Source organism: Pongo abelii, chromosome 6, assembly GCF_028885655.2.
Source record: "Pongo abelii isolate AG06213 chromosome 6, NHGRI_mPonAbe1-v2.0_pri, whole genome shotgun sequence".
In the NCBI taxonomy this organism is placed as follows: Eukaryota; Metazoa; Chordata; class Mammalia; order Primates; family Hominidae; genus Pongo; species Pongo abelii.
In genome coordinates, this window is record NC_071991.2 from 55,150,643 (window position 1) to 55,166,910 (window position 16,268).

General features: G+C 44.9%; 1 protein-coding gene across 11 annotated transcripts in view; it reads right to left on the bottom strand.

Moving 5' to 3' along the window:
• WIPF3 (WAS/WASL interacting protein family member 3) overlaps positions 1-16,268 on the bottom strand; it is a 197,646-nt gene that overhangs the window by 35,500 nt on the left and 145,878 nt on the right. For all 11 annotated transcript variants that reach the window (XM_054560582.2, XM_054560578.2, XM_054560581.2 and 8 more), the window contains 3 exons: positions 10,126-10,258; positions 6,948-7,079; positions 1,469-2,230 (listed from right to left, as the gene is read on the bottom strand). In XM_054560582.2, coding sequence (XP_054416557.1) covers positions 1,469-2,230; positions 6,948-7,079; positions 10,126-10,258 — 1,027 coding nt within the window. The remainder of the gene's footprint in view (positions 1-1,468; positions 2,231-6,947; positions 7,080-10,125; positions 10,259-16,268) is intronic.

A 16,268-nucleotide genomic window follows, 5' to 3' on the forward strand; every position in this document is an offset into this window, starting at 1 on the left:
ATATCTAACATGAGGAATATGGAATATATTGTCATACTTATAAAGACATTTTAACAACTTGATAAAATTGTTTTTAATATAATATTAAATAAAAAACGGAAAACAAAACTGTATGTGAAAAACGGTATTAACCATGTAAACGTGTACATACATTCAGAAAAAAGAATTGAAGAAACCTATCCAAATGGCAGTTTTCATCTGTGAGTGATGTTATTATGGATGATTGAATTACTTAATTTACTCAGAGACAGCAGCATCCGGCTCTGTCATCCAAGCTGCAGTACAATGGCACAATCATAGCTCACCACAGCCTTGAACACCTAGATTCAAACGATCCTCCTGCCTTAGCCTCCCAAGTAGCTGGGACTATAGTTGTCTGCTACCATGCCCAGCCAATTTTTTATTTTTATTTTCTGTGGAGATGGGGTTTGCTGTGTTACCCAGGCTGGCCTAGAACTCCTGACCTCAAGCCATCTTCATGCATGGGCCTCCCAAAGCAGTGGGATTACTGGTGTGAGCCATCCGTACCTGGCCAATTTGAATTTCCTTCTATTAGCTCTGCAACAAGCTTGCGTTATTTTTAAGTCAAGAAAATACTTTTAAGAAGCTTTCTGCATCAAAAGATTTTCTAAAAGACAAAGGAATATGTGTGTTGGGGGTGTGCATGTGGATGTGTGTGTTATGAGTGTGCATATGTTTGAGTGTGTCTGCATGTGTGGATGTGGGTGTGTCTGTGGACATGTGGAGGTACTTTCCATTCACAGGGGCACTAAAACTGAATGAAGCCTCCTACTAGAGGGATCAAGGAAATCAGCCATGGGGCATGAACACTCAATTCAAATAACCTGTGCTGCATATGTGAAGGAATTATTTTTAATATTTGGCTCAAAATACAGGCCCTCAGTTTTCTCGAGTCAGCTGGAGAACCCGAGAAAACTAAGGCAGAGTGGGAATCCAGTTTGCTGAGGGCCGGTGAAGATTCTGGCTGGGAGCCAGATAGGAAAACGCGGGCAAATATAAAAGGAGGCCTGGTTCTGGAAACAAGCCACACTCACGCCCCCTTCACCTCAGGGAGGAGATCGGGAGTCGGAAGGATGGTAGTAAGAATAAATAATCCCTCTCAAGCTCACTGTTGCCCTGTTCCAAGCACCTCAAACCTAAGAACTCACTTAATCCTTAACAACAAGCCCAGGAGGTAACAACTACTGCTATCTATCCCCATTTTACAGATGAATAGAAGGGAGCACAGAGAGGCCAAGTGGTTGCCCAGGGCCACAGAGCTAGTAAGGGCAGGAGATCAAGGCCAGGATCCCTTGCTTACATGCAGCATGATTTTGGGCAAGTCTCTCTGCCTCCCTCACCCCTGGTGTCCATCTCTGAAATGAATACCTGCAACAATAAAGGCCTGTGCAACAACAAGATTTTATTGCACTCCACCAGGGGCACTGGGCCAGGCAGCGCTCCTTACCTGGTCGGCCGTGCCTCTTCTTCTGCAGGAACGGCTGGGAGCCCGGAGGGGCAGGCAGGGCGGGCAAGGCCTGCGCACTGGCCTTCTGCGGTGGGGCCTGGAAGCTGGGGGATTTAGGGGGTAGCGGGGGTGGGGTTTCACTGCTGTTATTAGCTCCTGGCAAAGGGGGCGCGGGCAAAGAAGCCCTCGGGGCGCACGAAGCATAAGGGGGGAGCGGGGGGAGCGGGGGCGGCGGGGGCGGCGGGGCGGGAGGCTCCTGCACATCTTGCGCAGGGCTGGCGGGCTCCGCTTTGAGCCCGGGATACCCACAAGGTGGGAGCAGAGGGAGCGGGGGCGGGATGGGCGGGAGGTGCAAGGGAGCTAGCTGAGGCTTCACTGCCTTGTCACTAAGAACCGAGGCCGGGGGCAGCGGGGGTGGCGTTGGGGGAGGTGGCGGAGGTGGAGGTGGTGGCGCACAGGGGACGGGGGGTGCAACCACCGGGAGGTTCCCTTTGGTCATTGGGCCAGGTGGGGACACAAGCGGAGTTTTGATGGGGGAGGAAGAGGGAAGGGGCGGGTGTAAGGGTGGAGGCGGAGGGGGTGGGGTGGGAGGGGGCGGGGCAGGCACGTTGGGGCGAGGCGGGGCTGTCTTGGCAGCGCCGTGCGCCTCGGAGGTATTGCCTAGCCTGGGAGAGGCAGGCGGGATAAGCGGGCCGCTGATGGTTTTGTTGGGAAGCCTGGGAGAGGGCGCGCGGGAGCCAGGGCCCTGCCCTGTCTTGCCACCTGGAAGTGAAAGAGATTCTGGGTGAGCGCGGCAATAAAGAAGGAGAAAGCCCCCGCAGGTAGGCACTCAGGACACTCAAGCCTGCCCGCAGTGAGCTGCACTGTAGACCGCTTTTTCTGCACGTGTCCACTGAGAGGCCTCAGGTGCCGCAGCTGTCACCCAGAAGGACCAACTGGACCAGATCCAAAGTCCTTGCCAGCATTAACGACAAGCCCAGGTCAGGCCTCCAGCCCTCCTATCCATGCCACCTCTGCTGTCATCTGCCTTGGGCCTCTAGTATCCCAGCCGAGGGTCAGGACTGCCCGGGTGTCTTTTGCCCTTCCTAATCAAGGCCACACTCACACTCATTCACTGACACCTGCTAGGTCCATCAGCCCTTATGCTCTAATTTGGACCCTTAGGTGTACCAACCAGCACTCCTGGCTAGGGAGGTTTTCTTCACTCCCAGCATTTTGTGAACAATGACTTTCTTTGTTTCTGTGTTGAGAGCAGCAACTTCATGATTCCCTGAATACATAAGGTAAGACTGGAGGGAGACATTTGCCCTTGACAACCCAGGTCCAATGACCTTGAACCTCGCAGTTCTATGACCTCTGGAAATTCAAAACCTCCTTTCCCAAAGACTTATGCTAATTCCCAAGGGTTTTAGCTTTCTCACCCTATAGATCCTTCATTGCATCTGCCCCAGCTTGAAATTCAATTCCTCTTTTAAATTCAACAACAACGATTTGCTCTTGGTAAGCATTTGCGTTTGGTTTTCATGGAAGACTCGGGTGGAGCACGTCCCCAGGAGGGGCCTCTATACTCCGCACAGCCTTGCACCATTTTGCTAGTTCTCACCCTTTTTTCGCTCTGCCTCTTTCTAATAAGAAAAAGTTCCTCTCGTTGTTTACTGCCTTGAAGTTCTGCAATTACTGCTTAGAGATGTCCTTGGAGTATCACTGTCTACTCAGGAGGCAGATTAAAATATTTCTTCCAGATTTAGTGCTCTTTTAATAAGAATTCTGGGGGGTGTTTTCCCCTATATTTTATAATCACCATGACAACATGTGGACAACACTTGAAAAATGATGTTTTCTCACACCCACTACTTCCTGGGTGCTACAGCATGGGACCTGCAGCTTTCATTTCAGATTAGAAACCCCAGCATCTGTTGGGGGTTCTGAGATTTGCAGTACTTGAGTCTCCTGTGTGTTTACCCCAATCAGAGGCTAAGTCATACACTTAAAGTACTGGATGCCAAAAGCCAGGCCAATCAAAGCATGGCCTAGCAGAGGTGACTCAGGTGAAGCTAAGTAGGTAAGACCTTGGTATCTGGCTTTCCAAATATGAGCCCCTCTGGCTATAATGTGACAGTCACCTAGACCGTAATATTCTAACCACATTATGGAATGGCTGTTCTTAAGGTAGGGTGAGGATGGTATTAGCAGGTGTCAGCTCAGGGATTCCTGCCTAGAAGTTCTCAAACCTTTTTCTATATAATACAAAAAGATGACGATGAGAACCTAAGCAGCTGCCTAAACAAGGCAGAGCCTACCTACATGCCCAGTGGCTGAATGAAATTGAAAGGGATAATAAAAGTTTGCAAAACAGAGCAAAGCCTACCCTTAAATAGCCTATCCAAACCTTTTAAGTAACTGAGGACACCATGTCTCAGAGATTCAAAAACCCTTAAAGTGAGTCAGTTAAAAGTAGGGGATCCTGTGTTGATGAAGCCACCAACCAAATGAGAAATGTGGGCAAACTCATTTTTATCGTAACATGCGCAGCAGAAGCGAGGGCGGGCATGCCCCTCAGGGAGGAAGGTGAGACTGCAGGGGAGAGAGGGGCTGACGATGTAAGTGCAGGCAAGTGGAGGACGCAGGCCTGGGCCGACAGAGAGCTCCGAGGGAGTTGAAGGAAGTAAGGGAGGAGGCTGTCCTTCACAATGGAAACGCGAGCCCTAGAAATCCAAAGAAAACACAAAGGAGGCCAGGAGGTGGCGGGAAAGGCCAGCTTGAGGGCATCATGGATGCTGTGCCCATAGGAAAGGATTCAGCTTTTAGAACGTGCAGGTTTATCAAAAGATGAAATATTCCTTCTTCCTCAAATCTGAATGTTTTCCAGAAGACCTTGGAAGTCTCATTACATATTCTATTAAACCCAGAAATAATGTTTACTCATCGTATCTTATTGTAATTCTCACTCCCTTGGAGCTCTAAGCCGAGGCTGCATTATGACTCCAGGGTCCCTAGGCACTTTTGCCTTTGTGAGCCTCTTCTCCATTAAAAAAATATTTATATTCATGACTGCACTGGTACAAAGACAAATACATTCTTTGACCCTAAAAGGTCGTATGTTTTCTTCTGATTTTAAAAGAAATTTAAATATTTTCATGGGTCCCTAAAAGTACCATGAACCCATGACACTGTGCTATGGTCCCTAATGAATGTCAGCCACCACACTACCATTCACACATGCAATTCAGCAAGTATTTCCTGAGCACCTGCCATGCGCCAGGCATTTCTATGGCAATGAACAAAACATAGTCCCTGCCTTCATGGAGCTTAGCTTCAGATGGATCAGACAGACAATAAACAGATAAACCAGTGAATACATGATATGTCAGATGGTGCTGAGTAATACAAGAAAAGTAAACTGAGGAAAAGGAGATATGGAATGAAAGGATAGGACTGAACCTTTATATAGGATAATAAGTGAAGACCTCACGGACACTTTGATTAGCTGCCACCTGAGCAGAGACCTGCAGGAAGGGAGAGATTGAGCCACGTGGACACCTGCAGATGAGCCTTTCAAGCCAAGGGAGAGTCGGTGCAAGCGCCCAGTGGCAGCAACATGCTGGTGTGTGAAGAGCAGCAAGGAGGATACTGTGAGTGGAGGGGATGGCATGAACCACCAAGAAAGGTAGGCCAGAAGATCAGAGAGGGAGCAAAGGCTCAAGTCCCTTCCTGTGATGAGAAGTGGAAAAGTGCCGGGAAAGTGCTGCCGGGAAAGTGCTGGGAGCAGGGAGCCATGGCCTGCCTTGCCCTGACATGGTACCCAGTCCATGTGTTTATCTGGTGGCTTTCTCCTTGAGTTTCCATCCTGGAACAGGCATCATTAGTCACTTCCTTATGGACCTCCATCTCTAAAGAGATAAATTCTTGTCTTCCCCATTACAGTGGCTCAAACATCTGACACTTATGTCCCACTGGAGACAAGCAGACCAGTAGGACTCCTGCTGGCTATTTTTGGCTGCTTCCTATGAAAACCTGACTGGGGCCCATTTCTCCTATCTTCTATGAAGAGAAACTGGTGGAAGCCTTCTATTCCAAAGGATATTTGTTTGATAGCACTCAGGAATTTTGAAAAAGAAGAGGACACTGAAGAATATCCACTGTCTTTATTGAGGAAGACCTTGTGCCCTACCTTTCCTGCTAACCCTTCAGCAAAAATGAGGAAATGAACATGGCTCCTGAGAAGGTTCAAGTGGGATCTCAAAATATCCTAGAGTCTTTTTCTTTGCTGGACTTTTATTGGTGAGTGAGGCAGCATAAGCATCCCATAACATTAAACAGTCACAGACGCCACTGAAAAAGTTAGAAAAGTCGCATGACGGAAGATCTGGTACGAGGAATATTTGGGCCTTTGTATTTCCTCCTGTATTAATGGTATTCCTGGAGTTTATTCAGCTTGCTGGTTAAAGAGAACAAGAATAGGAAAAACAGGTTTTTTTTTTCTCAGGTAAATTTGTATTTGTTCAATTTTAATGCAATACTTTCAAAACATCTGATGCCCACTGAAACAAAAATCACTGAGGTAGACTGATTACAGACATGGCCTTCATTACCCACTTATGCTTGATTCCATAATCTTTGAAATATGATTTTACAGTTCCTCTCATCAAGAGGCGAAGTCTATTTCCCCATCCTTGTGACTTGTTTTGGCTAAGAGAATGTGGTAGGAAGTGATACTTCTTAGACTTCCAAGTTACATCCTAGTAATACTTCCAAGACTAAGCCTCAAGAGACTTTATTTATACTTCTGTCTTCTCTCTTGGAACCCTGCTGCTGGCATGAAAACAAGGCCCAGACAGCCTGCTGGATACTGAGAGACCACGTGATAGAGGTGAGTCAGGCCAGTGGTTATAGCTGAGGCCCCAGAGGTTGGAAAAATATGAGAAATATAAGATTAGCAAAGCTACCTACACAACCTGCAGTTCTTTATAGATGCAAGAGGGAGCCCAGCCAAGACTACTCTAAGCTGCTAACCTACAGAATAGTAGGCTAAAAAATGATTGTTTAAAGCTTTTAAGTTTTAGGGTGTTTTGTTACACAGCAGTACCTAACTGATATGATGACTGAATCATTACAACTCATGCATTGCTAATGCATCCACAGTGATGTCACTATGAAGTTCTATTACAATTTGGACCTTCTGTCTATATACACTTTGCAGTCTGGGCTACCATCACGCCATCACTAAGTATTACACACTATTATTTTTCAGCTATTACAATGGAATAATTTAAACAGGATGATGAATTAAAAGATTTCTCAAGAACCATTTTGTACTTTGGAAGTTTTCAGTGCTTAAGGTCCCAAGAACATGATCTTCTACTCTATCATGCCTGTTCAGTAAAACCATGTTGCTTACTGGCATATGTGGATTGCCCAGATGGTTCCACAAGTTAAGGAGATACAGACCACAAGGGAGCTAGAATGAATTCTTCCTTACCTGCTACATCCCGCTGGCCTGCTGGTCGCAATACAGGAAAGCCACCAGCAAACAGATCTCCCAGGGTGGGAGGTGTGCTCGCGCCTCGTGTGTTTGCAGAACCTCCTCCTTCTTTGTTGGTTCCTTTAGAATCTTTAGAGAGAAGACACAAATAGGCAAGGACTTGAGAGCAGAGCTGAGCAGTCAGGTCTCATTTCAGACCATGGTCTAACACTGGTCTACCACTGCCCTTGTCAGCCTTCCCATTCTCCCACCTCCAATGTCATCCTTTCACTTGGCATCTTCCCCAAACACCCTCTGCCTTGATACCCTGTAGACTCACACGCCCTGCCCTCTCCAATCCTACCAAAGAACTAACCATTTGTGCTCAAGTCCCCTAAAAAGTGATCAAAACAAAAGGACCTGAACACTGCCATTTTGTAGATGCTAACAGAGCAACTGGCAGCACCTTTGAATTAGAAAACCCCAATGTGGTAGGTGTAGAGCTGCTCTTATTTTCAACTTGGCTATGGAGGACTACACAAAGAAAACCCACAGATTTAATTCAGTCAGTCATTTTAACTTCTTGTCCACAGAGCGCTGACCAGAACAGCAGGCAGGAGGTAAAGCCTGCAATGATCGTGCCCTGGCAGTTTCCTTCGTGTCTCTCCAGCCCTCAAGCCCCCAGCCCCTCGCGCCTCCCTGCACCTTTTAATCTATGGAACGGAAAGATCATGAGCCCCTGAGGAAAGGTGTCACTAACTCCAGCCTTCCAGACATGTGTGATTACCAACTACAGAAAACGAGAAGATACTCAGCTTAGACAAGAATTCCTGGCAGAAAATATTTAACAACTTGAAGCTAATATGCACAGAGACATTAGGGCACACTGCCCACTGGTGGATGAAAGTGGCCAGATTATTCTGAGTATTAATATTGTACATTACTTACTCATGAGAATGATTAGGAAGTGAGTGTTTCAATGAAATTGATTTACCTGTTAATTAGGCTTAACCAATTCGATCATGGGTTTAACCAGGAACTAATTTTTAATGTACTCAATGTTGAAAATATTTCTCAATGTTGAAAATATTTCTTTAAAAATTTGTCTGTCCTTGTGTGTTGACATTTATAATTACAGATAGGAGATATAATTCTATTTTTAGGACTATCTTTAAGAATTACCATCATGCACATCATAGCAAAACATAGGAAGACATAATAATACCTTATATTACAGGGTGAGTATCCCTTATCCAAAATGCTTGGGACCAAAGTATTTCAGATTTTTTTTAAATTTTGAAATATTTACATATACATAATGCGATATCTTGGGGAATGGGACCCAAGTCTAAACATGAAATGTATTTGTTTCATATGTACCTTTACACATAGCCTGAAGTTAATGAAATATTAATTTCATGCAATATTTTAAAATAACTTTGTGCATAAAACAAAGCTTGCATTCATGGAGCCATCAGAAAGCAAAGGTGTCACCATCTCAGCCTCCCATGTGGACAATCTGTGGTTTGTCCATCACCATCATTCCTGACACTGGATTTCTATGCTACCAATAAGCAATCATTTTCCCACACTTCTTCACACATAAGTACTTAGCAGTTAAAAATATGGCATACCATTAACACAGCAAAAAAATAATGTGTTCAAGGTAACTAAGCAACACAGTAGTATCACCAGAATACCCGGATCAGCTGTTAGACAACGGCAGCAACAAACAAAGGCAGGCTTTCAGTCTCCTGCGATGCTGTGTTTTGATTAGAGGTTACTGTACACTGGATCTCATTGTTTCAGGTGAGAAGAAACATCAGAAACCACTGAGAGACCAGGAAGTAGGTCCTCCAGAGTTGAGGAAGCATTCTGCTAGCTGGCTTTTAAAAATGTTTCCTCCAGAGTCATCTGCTTCATTAACAATGGTTTTTGTCTCAGAAGCCTCTCTCTGATTTTGTAAACTGACATCATTTCTTGTTCTGTTATGAATGTGTGCCGCTCTTGTCCTTCGATAAACACATCATACACTTCCACCATGTCACCTGGTGGCACATTTTCTTCAGGGTTAACAACATCATCTTCATCATCCACATGAGGCATCATGTCGACATTCAAAAAGTTTCAGATTTGGGATTTTTGGATTAGCGATGCTCGATCTGTACTAAAGAGTTCTGCATATATTATTTCAACTTTCAACAATCTTGACCAAGAAAAAAAAAGGAGCCAGGTATTGTCTCCCCATTTCACAGATGACCAAACAGCCTCAAAGAGGCTCCCCGATTTGTCTGGTTGCAGAACCAGAACTCAATGTGGGTCGCCTGACCTGAGCACAGGACTCAATTTACTCTGTCACATTCTAGAAGACAGCAAGCTTCAGTCATACCGTCCTCTGAAACAGAATTCTTAATAAATCTTTCTCCTTGTGAAAAGTGAAACAAAAATTTTGCATTTTTAAAAAAGTGAGCCCTTCACTTTCTATCACTGAGTTTGAGGACCATGTTGACACAGGGTGAGTGATCTTTAAATGTTACCCTACAAAGAATATACAAAACGTGGTGTGTCCATACAATTAAATATTCAATGATAAAAGGAGTGAAGTACTGATACATGCTCCAACATCTATGAAGCTTGAAAACATTATGCTAAGTGAGGGAAGCCAGCCACAAAAGGCCATTTATTGCATGATTCCATTTCTTTGAAATATCAGAATAGGCAAATCCAGAGAGACAGAAAGTAGATTGGGTTGGCAAGGGCTGGGGACTAATAGGGAATGACTTACTAATGGGTATGAGATTTCCTTTAGGGGTGATGTAAATGTAAGGAACTAAATAGAGGTGATTGTTGCCACAACATTGTGAATATAATAATTGGCACTGATTGAACACTTTAAAATGGTTAAAATGATGAATTTTATGTTATGTGTATTTTATCATAATTTTTAAAAAGTTGTCCCATTGTGGAGTTCTTTTTAGAATATGAAAAGGATGGAAGATATTCTGTAAACCATTTGCAGATTTGGAGGGAAAGCTCTGGTTCTCTTGCCCACTTGGCCTGTCCAATGAGTAGGTCTGAGATGGCTCCGTATGTGTCCTGGGAAGCAGCTGTGGCCCCAGCCAGGGGTGTCTGGCTGTGCCTCACATGCCTGTCCTGTCCTTGGCTCACAGGAGGCCTGGCCGGGCTGCTCACTTACTCTCGATCTGCGGGGCACTGCGGTCGTTGATCTGTGTGACTTTGCGCAGGCGAGTTCCTTGCTGGATATCAGCCAACAGCGCACTCCGGCCTTTCGGATCTGCCCTTTGTAAGCTGGAGGTGTCTGTGCTTACCTGTAAGGGAGTAAGAGGGATTTGACTATAATAGCATTTTCAGATAAGCAAAATGTCCTGTCTGCTGTCAGTTTCTCCTCTTGCAGTTCTCTGTCTTCCCCGTCCCATTCCCAAGGCTGATCTCAGGTTACTTATGGGAGAGACACTTTTGGGTCCTGCTCACACCTCTTTTCCTGGTGACCTAGAAGGGACTCTTTATTTTAGATGACCCAGTCCCAAGTGCCTATGTTGTGCACAAGCTCCTGCAGGTCTTAGGGAGCCCTAAATCATAGCCCCTCTTTCCTCTCTCTTGTACTCCCCACCCCAGGGCTTCTGTCCATGAGTACCTGGCCCCCGCTATCAGGTTTTGAATGATCATCCTGCTTGGTGCCCCAGGTCTCCTCCTGGACCACATCCTTGGCTGATTCCCCACTTGATGATGGGAGTTGCTCCTGTGCCCTGTCATCCCCTGGACTGTTCTCCTGAGCAGGACTGAAGTCTTGCTCAGTCCTTAGGTACTCACATCCTCCTTGCTATTGGGTCCTGGGTGGCTCATGCTGGGCCCATTGTGTCTCTCAAGGGAAGCAGATTCATGCTCTAGGAGCTGGCTTTGAATGGGGGATGGTGGCCTTCATGTGATCATGGAGTAGAGGGGAGAACTGGGAAGCTCAGGGGAAACTGGGACCCATAGAGGTCAGAAAGTTGTGGAGAAAGGGAATGCAGAAGGTTACAATGAATGTCTGGTGACTGTCTTCTGTTCTTGGGTGTGTTACATTAGTCCTTTAAACGCAAGACCTTGTGCGTTTAAAGTGAGTTTGCCCTCATCTTACAGATGAGGAAACTGAGACTAAGAAATCGTCTGTTTGAGGCTGCAGGGCTGGGGTTCAAACCTAGATCAGCTGAATCCCAAAGGCCATGTGCTTTTCACTTTGCAACACTGACTACCAAGGACACATGCTCTTTTATTAAGATAAGTGTCTAATGGACTGCTAGACGCTTCATAAATATATTTGCAAGAAAAAGTTTTGTCCTAATTCTGCAAGTAGCCCTGAGATACAACTGCTTCACTTCAGCTGTAGCTTCAGCTGACATGGTGGAGGTGTCCATGGGTTATTAGAGCCAGGGAACACCAGAAAGAACATTGGGAGATTGGTGGCAAATAAAGGAGGGAAGGGGTTGCCCTGGAAGCCACAGCCAGGAGGATTCTCCACAGTTGGAAGGTTCATACCAACCACGTGACCTTAGAAATGGCTGATCATTTCTCAAAGCAAGAAATACTTGTTAGCCCTACTGTACAGGGATACCATGTATCTTTGGGTTTCAGCTTAAATATCACCACTTCAGAGGCCTTTTCTGACCCAAAATCTAAATAAGGCCATTCACTGTTTTCTCTGAGGGTACCATATTCCTTTTTCCTCTGTCACATTTATCATAGGGTATAAGTTTATATTATCATTGTGGAAAATTTCCATTTGTGGTTATGAGTTGAATGTTCGTTAACCCCAAGGACTCCACATCAGGAAAAAAGATTCTGTTTTGTTCACAAAAATATATCCCCGAAGAGTAGAATTGGATCTGGCTCAATAACTACTGTATGAACGAATGAATAAACGACTTGAGTGAGTGACTGAATGAATGAACTAGACCCAGGGTATCAGAGCTGTCTTTGCTCTTAAGGGCATACACATGCACCAGGCAGAGAGGCATACACTATAGCGAGTTAAGCCACTGTGCAATGCGCAGCACAGGACTGGGCAGCCATGCTGGTTCCCCAGAGAGGAAGGCCACCAAGAGTCCAGAAATGACCATGTTTTTCAGGCTGAGCAGGCTTCAAGGAAGACATGAGACCTTAGCGGGTCCCTGGAGTATAAATAGTATTTATAAATCCTTGCTATTGCCATTTTCTGTTTAAAAAAGGACAAACCAGGTTGGCTGACTAGAAACTCATGGGCTCTCTAGGGTCACAGACTAGAAGCAGAGGCAGTTGTGGTTTTGGCTAAAATGTGCTGAGTCCACATTTTCACTGGCGGACTCCACTGCATGGGTTATGAACCTTATGCAGGCTTTGAAGGACATAGGCTTCAAAGTCTGATTCTTGTTGCCTGGAAACAAGCTTTTGGACCCTTGAGAGGGACTTATGAATGATGGTCAACAAGAAAGTGGTGAGCAAGGAGCCTCAATCCTGATTCATTGGAGATATTATGTATGTATTTATTTATTTATTTTAGAAAGGCAGTGCATTTCCCATACAATATGCTTTTAAAAACCCCATATAAACCATTAATACCATGAGTTCATTTTAAGCTGCAAAATTTTAAGATTTTTAAAGTTTCCTCTCATTTTATTTATAAATAATGAATGACAGAAATAAGGGACCAAAGAAATATCACCACTGTAGCTAAGAGGGTATGAAAATTTTTGTGTGAATTTGGCATCACAACCTCAGGTATGCATTATGGTCAGGGATTTTGGAAAAAAAAGCGTGCTTTGTAATTTTCTTTCTAGGTATAAGAAGATAACCCACTGAATTATAATAATATTCACGGCTCAACTCAGAGGAGCCTTGGGGAAGGCAAGGGTGAGAATGGTGCATTCTTTTCTTTAAAAAAGCAACTGGAATGATGAGAAAACCCCATCCCTCATTAGCCCTTGGGGATTGGAGGGGAGGGTCATCTCATCCAATTTAGACTGTTTATTACCAAAAGGTATCCCCCACTCCTTGACCTTGCCCAGGCCAGGCATTTCTGGTGAGGGCTATGAAGAAGGTTGCATGTCCTTAAAATGATTATTTTAACTTTGGACATGCCTCAATAAGTTCTTGACAATTCCACAGGGCAGATTTGTTAGTAAACATCTTCCAAGTCAGCAGGAGGACATGGCAAGTCACAGTGTGTTTATTTACACGGTGCAGTTCAACCCTGTAGGCTAAATTTAACATTCCATCTCTGACTTCTCAGCTGTCTTCTGCTCCAGTGTCGGCCCTGATGAGCGCCCTGATGATCTCCCGCTAGAGGGCTCTCTCACCGGATCTTTTTTTTTTTTTTTTTTTTTGAGATGGAGTCTCGCTCTGTCAGCCAGGTTGGAGTGCAGTGGCGTGATCTCGGCTTACTGCAAGCTCCGCCTCCCAGGTTCACGACATTCTCCTGCCTCAGCCTCCCGAGTTGCTGGGAGTACAGGCGCCCGCCACCACGCCCAGCTAATTTTTTGTATTTTTTTAGTAGAGACGGGGGTCTCACGGTGTTAGCCAGGATGGTCTCGATCTCCTGACCTTGTTATCCGCCCGCCTCGGCCTCCCAAAGTGCTGGGATTACAGGCGTGGGCCACCGCGCCCGGCCTCACCTGATCTTAATATGGTGTTCGCCAATCCTCTCTCCTCTCCTGTACCGCAGGAAGGAATTAACAACTTTGTGGCAAAAGCGACCATATACAGTATATTTAGACTTAATTGGTTTTGCACAAAAGGACATATCCATTTGCACATTGAAGGCCACTTTATACAAAGCCAGTCATTTCTCCACTTCATCTGCAATATTTATTAACAATTCAACCATAATTTGCTGTCTTAAAAAACCTCCTGCCACCTCAAGAATTCTTGTTACTGTGGTTACAGGATGCAGAAACAGGAAAGAAAAGATTTTCAAATATTCACTGAACGTTTCATGTTGTGGAAATCCTGATTACGGGCAACGTCACTAAAAGTACAGTCAAGGGAGAGAAAGCCATTCCTGGACATTTTTCCCATGGCAAAACTATGCACCAAAAACTAAAAACACACAGACAAAACAAAACAAAAAAGAAACCAACGAAACATTACTTCCAAGTTCACTCTTGTTTTGTCTCATTAACATGGTGCTTGAGTAGCGACAATTTGTTGGGTTTCACATAAAGCTTTTGTTGACTCAGTTCTACAGCAAGCTTCAAAAGAGGCAGCCCAGAATCCCCAAAAGATGAACCATTGGAGAATAGACGTGCACCTTAGCTCATCCCCTTGGTTATAAAGGATGAAAACCTGAAGTGTGCCTGTGAGATTAGAAATACAGAAATCGAACAACAGTCCTAACAAAGCCAAGGATAGAATAAAAAAATATGGAGGGGCCTTTTCTCTCACCTTGATACATTATAAAAGTTTTCGCATGTCCATTTGTCATTTCAACAAATGAGTCAACTGCCTTACGGCATAGTTTGGGGAAGGGAGATGACAGTCCAGCCCAGATCAAAACTTTGACATGCACATCTCCTGCTATTTGTCACCCTGTCAACATATGCCATCCTCACCTTTCCAATACTCGTAATTGTGAAAAATGCTAATAAAAACCTTAGCTGGTCGATTCTAATCTAGCAGGTCATTTATCTCAACAAGGATCCAAATCCTATCATTTTAATACAATTTCAGTCTTGCAGTCTCCTAAAGGTAGCTTCTCCAATGTGGCCATTGAACCTAAAATTAGTGCACAGGTTTCCTGGCATATAAGCCTGCTCATCACCCCAGCCCTCAGCCTACCCCTGTCTCCTAAAACTTGGGGGCAGACAGGCATCAGCAGCCAGGGTATTTGCAGTTCATTACCAAGTCTGAATCCCAAGGACAGCCAGAATGGCAATGTCTCCCTTCTACTGTTGCCATCTTTATGTAGGAGAACACAGAGAACCTGGAATCCAAAAGAGAGAAATGAAATATTTGCTTAAAAAACTAACTTTCTCCTGTCAGGTCTGACACAGTGTTCCCTGCACCCCATATGTGCATAAGTCAAGTTGTTCTAGAATGAGGTACATTGAGATCTAACAGTTCCAAGTCTCATTTTTAGAAACCCAAATATCCAATTCCAATCCATGCTCAAAAAGAATGCACCTGCTAACCTTCTTTTCTAAAGCCTGTTTTTTTTTTTTTTTTTTTTTTTTTTTTGGAGACAGAGTGTCACTCTGTTGCCCAGGCTGGAGTGCAGTGGCATGATCTCATGATCTTGGCTCACTGCAACCTCCGCCTCCCGGGTTCAAGCAATTGTTCTGCCTCAGCCTCTGGAGTAGCTGGGATTACAGGTGCGCACCACCATGCCCAGCTAATTTTTGTATTGTTAGTAGAGATGGGGTTTCGCCATGTTGGCCAAGGTCTGATATCTTAAACAATACTGTGTACAGACCTGTGACTCTTACCTGTAGTACAGAGCTGATTCACCCTGTGCCCCTTTGCTTCCTTGGAGGTAAAGCAGAATGAGGGTGTCTTTTGTTGGGGCTGTGAGCTATGTGTCTGGTCCTGTTCTTTACACCCATAAAACAAACATACCCATCAAGGTTATCTCATCCACTTTCGTGACTTGGTTATTATCTGCGGCTGTCACCTCCTTGCTTAGGGATGTAAAGGTCACCTCATACTCATCCCTTTTCCTTATTCTTAACAGCCAGTCCATTGCAAACTCCTGTCGTTTTTCCTGATTTCTCAGAAATCTGTCACCTCTTCTCCATTGCTGCCATGATGCCTTACTGCAGGCATTCATCACCTCTGGATTCTCTTCTGTGGTTTTCATGTCTCCTTGCCCTCCTCCACACAGCAGCCAGAGTCATCTTTATAAAAGATGTATCATTAACTGTGTCATTCTTTGCTGGATCCATTTGAATTGAATCCTGAGGATTCAAATACCCTCATGTTGCATAAGGCCCTTAGTGACCAGCCTGGACTTTCCACTCCTTGAGCCTTCCATGCTGGTGCTCACCTCCAGACCTCGGCTTGAGCTGATCTCTGCTCTTTTTACACTTGTCTTTTGGCTGTCTCCCAAGAGGCCTCTTGATCCGGGAAGGCCAGATGAAGATCCCTATCTGTGTTCCTAGAGCAACATGCTTACCCTTAGCAGAGCATCTACTACCCAGATCATGCTATTCCACTCAAAATCTGCAATGACTTTCCATCTCACCCAGTGGAAGAAAATCAGAGGCCTCATTAGTATTGTCTGCTGAGCTTGCCCAGATTTCCACGGGGTACCATGAGTTTATGTATAAATGCCAGCTTTTTCCTACCCAAACCAGTGTTATCAAGCAGTTC